The sequence below is a fragment of the Amblyraja radiata genome, unplaced genomic scaffold (assembly GCF_010909765.2).
Source record: "Amblyraja radiata isolate CabotCenter1 unplaced genomic scaffold, sAmbRad1.1.pri scaffold_858_ctg1, whole genome shotgun sequence".
Taxonomy (NCBI): domain Eukaryota; kingdom Metazoa; phylum Chordata; class Chondrichthyes; order Rajiformes; family Rajidae; genus Amblyraja; species Amblyraja radiata.
Window position 1 is genome coordinate 35,187 of NW_022630859.1, and position 9,113 is coordinate 44,299.

Consider the following 9,113-nt stretch of genomic DNA (forward strand, 5'->3'; position numbering starts at 1 on the left):
TAGATGCTGCCTCACCCACTGAGTTTCTCCAGCATTTTTGTCTACCTGGTGGAAAGCAAGGATGTAAGACTGCAAAGATAAGTTGATCACCTATTAATTATGCCAAAAATGTAAAATGCGCATATAACTATAGTGTCGCGAGTGTTTTGAAAATTTGCTAGCGATGTGAATCATTGAAACTTTGGGTTGCGTCAGTGTATTGTACCACATCCTGAATATAATGGTGTATTTGACAAACTCACCACCACTGTACGGGATATTCTTTGTGACTGCGCCGTAATTATAGAGAGAAGTGTAGATTGGTTACTTCTTACTAACCAATTGTAGTGCTTGTTAGTAGAAGCTCCGCCTACTATGCATTTATATTATCAGAAGTCTGCTTAAGTAATTAGCAAAGATACTAGAACGGAGCAAGATATGATGAAGCCGAATAAAGTTATAAAAATAAGAAGAAATTAAAATGGGTTTCTGGGCTAGCTTACAGCTTATATTTAGTGTCAAATTAGGCTTGCCTCAGGTTGCAGTGTGTGGGATAATAAGTACCATAACATTGTCTCCCAAGTGAGGAAGTGACAGAGAAAGAAACAGCTAGTCACATCTTTGAAGTAAGATGCTATGAACCAAATGACCAATGTTTATGGGGGAGAAGGCAATAAAGGAAGAGAGAAACAGCTAGTCACATCTTTGAAGTAAGATGCCGTAAACCAAATGACCAATGTTTAGGAGGGGCAAAGTGATGAGAGAGGATCCAGGGAAGTGGAAAGATAAGATGCCATAAACCAAATGGCCTATGTTTATGAAGGACCAAGTGACAGAGAGGAAACAGCGAAAGAGCTAGGGTGATCTCTTTGAAGATAAAATGACCTAAAACAAATGGCCAATGTTTTTAGTATATCGTAACCTGTAAACAAAAGGCCTTTGATGTGATGCCTTTTCCTGTACCTCTGACCATGACTAATGTCTGTGGAATGTGCTAATGTGACAAAGAAACACTATATAATGCGATGTAATTCTGTTGTTCAGAGAAGGGAACCGAGGACAGTCGAGTGTCTATATTGGTCACTTAGCTGGAATTCTCGCTCCCTTCCATCGGCCGATGTTAAGTAAAGTTTTGAACTGGTCTACCAAACAGTTTGTGTGGTGTCTGTTTATTGAGAAGCGAACCTGGTTTAGTAGTTATAAAAGTAACTTTTTCATTGCCGTTTTTTTGGCAGGCCTCGCTGGGACCACATCGACGGCTGACTGTACAAGAGGTTGCAGAGGTTGCCGGGATTGGAAGGGAGATAACTGAGCTCTATCGGCCCCTTTGTACGACCGACTCCCTAAAAACTCCCGGGAACATCTGTGATCCTTCGTCAGAGGTTGATCCAGGTTCCCTGCCGAGGTTCTTAGCAACAGACTAAGGTAAGACCAGTTGGGCTTTATAGGTTTTTTTTAGTGGGGATTGTGTATGTATTTTTAAGACAGACTTGTGCATGTATTTTTAAGAAGGGCTTGTGTATCTTGTTAAGAAGGACGTGAGTGGGTTCTCTTTCTCTTTCTCTGTCTATCTCTCTTTGTTTTTTTCTTTTCTCTCTACTAAGGGCTTATCGGCCTCGTTGAGACATCCGTGTTTTGTCGGGTTGAGATACGGGAGGTGAGGTGTGCGTCTGGCTTATTGAAACATCCGGGGAGTTGTCGGATTGAGAAATAAGTGGCGTTGTATATTACAAAGTTAAACAGTCAGCCAAATTGAGAAACTGGGGTCTCGAGTCGCAAGTCGGCCTGGTTGATATATTTTGCACATTTCAGAATTAAGCGGTCTGCTTTCTTTTTCTTTTTCTTTTTTTTTCCCTCTCTTTTTCTCTATCTAGCTATGGGGAATGCTTTGGATAACAGTGAGGGGGGAACCCCCGTCCAACATATGTGTTATTTGAATCCTAAGTATAATAAGAAATTTAGAATGTTAAGTTATAAGTTGACCAAACGGTTGGGGGATGAAGCCTGGCCAGTAGGGGGCACATGGAATGTCGAGACAATTAAAAAAGCAGAAATGTTGATATGGGAAAGGAAGGCAGGAAAGAAATGGAAGAAGGGAATTAAGACGTGGAAAGCAGAAGCAGAAAAGAAGCATGAGGAGAGTAGAGATCGAAGTTGGATGGATACGGCGTGTAAACAAGGGATAGAGTTACGAAATAAGGATAGCACTATGAAAGGATGGAAAGTATTGCAACTAGAATGCCAGTGGGCGGAGGAACAAGAGAAAATAATTAAGAGACAGGCGGGAGGTGATAAACCGGGAGGTGATAAACAGGTGATGGTTAGTACAAATACTGGTAAATCCTCTGGAGGAGACTTCATGTCTGGCACGACGACCTTGTTTGGTAGTGAAGATGAGGAGTTAGATAATCCTGGGAGACGTCCACCTCCCTACGTCCTACCAGTAGCAATGGCATCCTTACCTTTGGCAGCTCCGTCAGTAATATCTATATACCCCGAAGTTCCGACCTTACAAAGCTACGGTGAAATACTAAAGGAAGACATGAGTGAGCTGATGGACAGTGTCCAAGATGAAGCGATTAACACGGTGGTATCCGTTGGGGAGCGAGTAAAAACAAACCCTAGGGCTGCACAGAACCTCCCTATGAGAGCGGTGCCAAACCCTAGGGCGGGTGACGCTAATCAGGCCGATACCATGCAAATATACGCACCGTGGAGACCACACGAGCAATGTATGATACGGGATAAAGCCCCAGGCCGCCATAAGACCCCGAAGGAATTTGTAGAATACCTCCGCAGTACGGTGGAATATTATCAGGCTACAGACCGTGATATTTGGTCCATGACCTTGTCACTTTTGTCAGCGGCCGAACGACAGAAGTGGAAGGATGTTATGACACATCAGACTTGGCAGGCACTAAAAGCCGTGCCGGCACATGCAGACGAGACAGTTTGTGTAGATTTTATGATGACCCATCTGTTTGAATGTTTGAAGAAGCCAATTAACATGTCGGTGGTCCTCGATTGTAAGCCCGGGCCAAAGGAAGACCCCCAGTCGTATCTGGATCGTTTCACTAGTATCTATGGGACCTTTGCAGGAGACTCTGTATGCAATGCGGGCAATAGGTCCACAGCTTTTAATGCTATGTTAATGAGTTGTCTCCCTCTTAAAGTACAGTCAATGATTAAAACAGACTTAAACTGGTCAGACAACGACATAACCCAGATGAGACGTGCAGTAGCTGCCTTTTGGGCTGACGGTGCTGGAAACACGGCTGCCACCAGTGCACCCAGAATAAAAACTGAATATTATATGTGGGATCCAGCAGCTGAGGAATCCTACCAGGCTCTGGCTATGAGACCTGGGAACGGGATGCGCCCTGGTAGAGGAAGGGGTTTTCCACCCAGACCACAATGGGATAGACCACGATGGGGAGAATTCCAGGGAAGACAAAATCAAAACCACCCAGGGCAGGGAAGATCACGTGGTGAGAGGGGAACTGGAGGAGGCTGTTTTCAGTGTGGGGGAAGGGGGCATTGGAAAAAGGAATGTACCTCTGGTGTCTCCGGGGAAGTACGGGGAAGACAGGCACCGTACTCTACCAACAACCCGTTTTCCCAATGACCCACCCACTTTCCTGTCCAGCATCTATTCCCATTAATCGCCAACCCCGATGAAGAACCCGTAGTAAACATGATGCTGGGGGACACCAGAGTTCCGTTTTTGATTGATACAGGAGCAACCTCATCTACCCTGAATCAGGAGCTTGCGGCATCTCTTGGAGTTCCCATGTCAGACCATGTAACACGATTATCAGGATTGGATGGGAAAGTACGGTGTTACCCACTAACTCAGCCTCTGACTGTAACCTATGGACAGGAACAATGTACCCTCCCTTTTTCCGTTACACCATTTCTTGGCTGCAACCTCGCAGGCAGAGACCTATTGATAGGATTAAAAACCGGAATTATCTGCACTGACGAGGGGATTCACCTCCAGACCCAGAAGATGATGCACACACACTTCCCAACACCTCAATGGTGGGCTATTGATCTTTTGTCAGCACCCGTCTTTAGAAATACACCCGATCCACATGTGACCTTATGTTATGATCCTACGGGTTGCAATCCCGAAATGGAAGATTATTTTAGTTCACTGATAGGGGAAGCGACTAGGGTCCGCTTGATAGGAACAGTGTCAGGCGAACCTGGCACTGCCTTGATCGTGCAAGTGGAGGAAGGGTTGTGGAAACAGAATGCTTTTCTAGTGGCACCTCATGTAACCACCTCAGTGAGGGCAGATCACTCAGCCAAAGAGCTGGGGTACCTCACCTACGAGTTATGCAACCAAGCAAGTAACATACTGGGTGAGCAATATTTTTCTCAGGGAACGTTGGAATATTGGCAAGAGAACCAGATCATTGAAGGAGTTATCAGCCGCCATCAGCCAACAGCAAACGACATGGACAAACATCAGATTTGGGCGACATCACCGCATGAGGTAGGACTGACATATTGTGTACCTGTAATGATCACGCTTAAGCCGGATGTCCGCCTCCCTGCAGTTCCCCAATATCCTTTAAAACCAGAAGCAGTGGCAGGAATACAACAGCTGGTGCAGTCTCTTTTACACCAGGGTATATTGGTGCAGTGTCACTCACCATGTAACACCCCGATCTTCCCGGTACCCAAGCCTGGACGCTCAGAGTGGAGGCTAGTACAAGACCTCCGTGCAATTAATGAGATCGTTACGCCTATGCACGCCATCATACCGAACCCCGCAACTATCCTGAGCCAGGTTCCCGCCTCTGCGACAATCTTCACAGTTATTGACCTACAACATGCATTCTTTTCAGTCCCACTGCATCCCGATTGCCAATACCTTTTCGCCTTTACATACGAAGGACAACAATATACATGGACACGCCTGCCACAAGGTTTTGTACATTCGCCCACTCTGTTTTCCCAAGTACTAGCAGACCAGTTAAAAACATTAACCCTCCCACAAGGCTCCATTGTAATTCAGTATGTTGATGATTTACTTCTGGCCAGCTCTGATGAGGCCTGCAACATTATTGACACTGCAAAGTTATTAGAAGCCTTACATGCTTGGGGGTATGTGATCCCTGAGAGGAAAGTTAAAGAGGGCAAGAAGGAGGTTAAATTTCTTGGAATTATGATCAGTGCCACTGAAAGAGCACTTACTCCAGCAAGAGTGGACCCTATTGTTCGATACCCAAAACCAGAAACCCCCAAACAGATGAGAGCCTTCTTGGGGTTAGTGAACTTTTGCCGTCAGTGGATTCCCAATGTTGTACTTTATACGAAGCATCTATCACCACTGGCGTCTGCAAAGGCCGAACGACATTTTTCCCTCGATGAAAAACAGACTGAGGCCTTTATAGCCTTAAAAGATGCATTAGCCTCCGCCCCAGCCATCGGAAGACCACTGTATGACAGATCATTTCAGCTATATGTAACAATAATTCAAGACTGTGTATCAGCCGTACTGACGCAACAACATGGGGATGTTAAACGACCAGTAGCTTACTTCTCAGTTCGCCTGGATGCAGTAGCACGCGGCTACCCCCCTTGCACCCAGATTTTGCCTGGTATACATGCCGCTATCTCAGCTGCCGCAAACATAACTTTACATCAACCGGTAATCGTATTTACAACTCATTGTGTCGCCGCATTAATGAATGCAAGCCAAACAAAATATCTCACCCAGGCACGCCTGGGCCGCTATGAACTGACATTGTTGAATAATCCAAATTTGACCTTTCAGCATTGTTCTACAATAAATCCATCTGCCTTTTTGACGGAGCCACCTGAGCCTTGCACAGAGCCGCCCCACAATTGTGAGATGGCCAATGACTTATTAACTAAAACACGGGAAGGATTGTCTGATATCCCATTGGAAGGCAACATACCGTCATGGTTTGTCGATGGCTCCTCTATGGTTATCCCTGAAACAGGACAGCGGGCTTCCGGCTATGCAGTAGTAAACGGGTCACAGATGATTTTGGAAGAAGGAAGGTTTCAGATTCCGTTATCAGCGCAACAGGCAGAATTATTTGCCCTAACTCGAGCCTGCATCTTAGCAACGGACAAACAAATTAACATCTATACAGATTCCCGATACGCCTTCGGCGTTGCTCATGACTTTGGCGCTCTCTGGCAACACAGAGGATTCCTGACCTCGGCAGGAACACCCATTAAGAATGCCCTTTTTGTGAGTAATTTGCTTACGGCGTTGATGCTACCAGATCAGCTGGCCATTATTAAATGTACTGCACACACTGGTGCAGGGGACCCTATAGCAAAAGGTAATGAATTTGCCGATAGTGTATCCAAGCAAGCAGCCTGTTCATCCAAATGCGTGGTGACATCTGGTAAACAGATACTAGCAAATAGAACGGTCCTGCCAGATATGAGGGAGGTATGTACATTACAGAGGGACGCCTCTGATAACCAAAAACAACTATGGAAACAAGAGGGCTGTGCCATTGACTCCACCACAGGTCTTTGGCTCACCCCGCTTGGGCAAGTTTGTGTATCTGATGCATTTTTACCTGTTTTACTAACATATATTCACTCACTTACCCATGCTGGTAAGGAAGGAATGATAAGGATGACAAAAGAGACGTGGTGGCACCCAAAAATCCGGCAAGAGGCACTGAAGCAGGCCTCTGAATGTAAAATTTGCCAACGAAGTAATCCAGGCAAACCAATTAAAATACCCTCAGGGGTGACGCCAATGCCATCACGACCGTTTGAATGCATACAGATTGATTTTATTGAAATGCCAAGGGCTCAGTGTTATAAATATTGCTTAGTTATTTTAGATTTATTTAGCAGGTGGATTGAAGCTCTACCAACCACTAATAATACTGCTGAAACTACGGTAACATTGTTGTTAAGAGAAGTTATTCCCAGGTTTGGCCTACCTACTGTCATAAGCTCGGACAATGGTCCCCATTTTATTGCCACTATTAATAAGGAAATATGTGCACATTTTAATATCCGACAGCAATTTCACTGTGTACACCACCCACAGGCATCTGGGATGGTGGAAAGAGCCAATGGGGCATTAAAAAACAAAATTACCAAGCTGATGGGAGAAATGGGACAGACATGGATTAAAGTATTACCCTTAGCATTATTTGAAATGAGGGTAACTCCCCACAGTGTTACAAAGCTATCCCCAGCAGAAATTATCTACGGTAAACCTCTACGAACCCCCTGGGGAGCAAGCATTACTCATGAAGGAACCTTAGATTTACACGCATTAAACGATGAAATAATTACCTATGTTCAACGACTCACCCATATTCTGTCAGCATTGCATTTACAGGTAAAGGAGTCCCAGAGGCCGCTACCTGATGCTGACCAGTGCGAAATAGTCCAACCAGGGGACTACGTACTTATCAGAAATTGGAACCGCAAGAAACTCGACCCCCGTTGGAACGGACCATACCAGGTGCTGCTGACTACACCAACAGCAGTGAAGGTTGAAAACCATCCACGTTGGATACATCTCTCCGACTGCAAAAAGATTGGATACAAGAATGGCACGAGTGATGTTCGCTCTACTGACGATCCTAACCATGGCCAGGGTAACATGGACTAATACTTATCTGGCTATGAGCCATGAGTTTGCCGTACGGGCACATGGGACTGAATGTTGGGTATGCACCGGTGTTCCGACTAGCAGTAATGAAGGATTTCCCCTGGTCCCCATTCCATTAAACCTTACCGAGAGACTAGCGATGAGGTGCTTTAGTAACTCTGCTAAAAAATCGTCATGCCTAAAAATCATACGGATAACAAATACCAAAAACGAAACAATAAACATCACCTATGGAGGCCCGACATACAATGATTTTGAAGGATGGTACACCCCTCCCTTCAAAGGAGATTGGAAATTGAACGTGACAAATGCAGCAGATATACCCCGACTACAGATAGTAAAAGATCCGCACAGGCCAGTTAATACTACCTGTTTTTGCCACCACCAAGGCACAGGTGTATTCTTGGGAAACAGTACTTGTATGTCAACTCAGGCAGCCACCATTATCGGCCCACCCCGACCAGTTAATGGTACATATTTTGTATGTGGATCCTGGGCCTACCCATGGTTACCAGGAATGTCACCGGCTGACGAGGCAGCTTGGGAACGACTAAAAGGACCCCATCACTGGACAGGGTGTTGTTATGTTGCATATGTGGTCCCACGTATGAGAAGCATGAGCCAGTTGCACCAGCACACGGGGATTTCCAAGCGAAGCCTAACAAAGGCTGAGCAATTTTTTATGATACTCTTCCTGTCCTTTGGTAGTATAATAGTGTCACGGGAACTAATTACAATGGCCTCCGCTTTAGAGACACTTGCTAATGCCACTGCCATCTCCTTAAGTGCAACCCAGGAGGAGGTAGAAGGGGTAACAGCTGAAATGGTAGCTATTAGGACCGTAGTATTACAAAATAGAATGGCCTTAGATTTTATCCTGGCAGAAAAGGGAGGGACATGTGCAATAATAGATCGAGAATGTTGCACTTTTATTCCCGATGCTTCCTCCAACATTACCAACTTGGCTGCCCATATCAGAATGGAAATAGCTAAAATAAGGAAGGTAGGAGCTGAATTACATGGTTATAGCTCCGGTGGAGGTTGGTGGCCATTTAATATGTTTGGAGGGACTTGGGGAATGATTGTCCACTATGGATTGATTGTATTACTAGTTGTACTCGTAATTTGTCTAATGCGATGCTTATGGTCTTTTGTATGTATTAGGCAAGGACTGTAGTTATCAAAATTTTGATAAAAGGATGGAATGATGAAGCCGAATAAAGTTATAAAAATAAGAAGAAATTAAAATGGGTTTCTGGGCTAGCTTACAGCTCATATTTAGTGTCAAATTAGGCTTGCCTCAGGTTGCAGTGTGTGGGATAATAAGTACCATAACATTGTCTCCCAAGTGAGGAAGCGACAGAGAAAGAAACAGCTAGTCACATCTTTGAAGTAAGATGCTATGAACCAAATGACCAATGTTTATGGGGGAGGAGGCAATAAAGGAAGAGAGAAACAGCTAGTCACATCTTTGAAGTAAGATGCTATGAACCAAATGACC

At 44.9% G+C, this 9,113-nt stretch overlaps 1 protein-coding gene across 1 annotated transcript; it reads left to right on the plus strand.

Annotated features, from left to right (window-relative positions):
- The first annotated feature begins 4,299 nt into the window (after nt 1-4,299).
- LOC116970407 (ERV-BabFcenv provirus ancestral Env polyprotein-like) lies at nt 4,300-8,789 on the plus strand. Its single transcript, XM_033017060.1, has 2 exons — nt 4,300-4,480; nt 7,323-8,789. The coding sequence occupies exon 2, from the start codon at nt 7,551-7,553 to the stop codon at nt 8,787-8,789; it is 1,239 nt and encodes a 412-aa protein (XP_032872951.1). The 5' UTR covers nt 4,300-4,480; nt 7,323-7,550.
- The last annotated feature ends 324 nt before the right edge of the window (nt 8,790-9,113 follow it).

What these genes read in the sequence shown, in the direction of transcription:
- LOC116970407 (XM_033017060.1), top strand. Translation starts at nt 7,551, where the DNA reads ATGGCACGAGTGATGTTCGCTCTACTGACGATCCTAACCATGGCCAGG.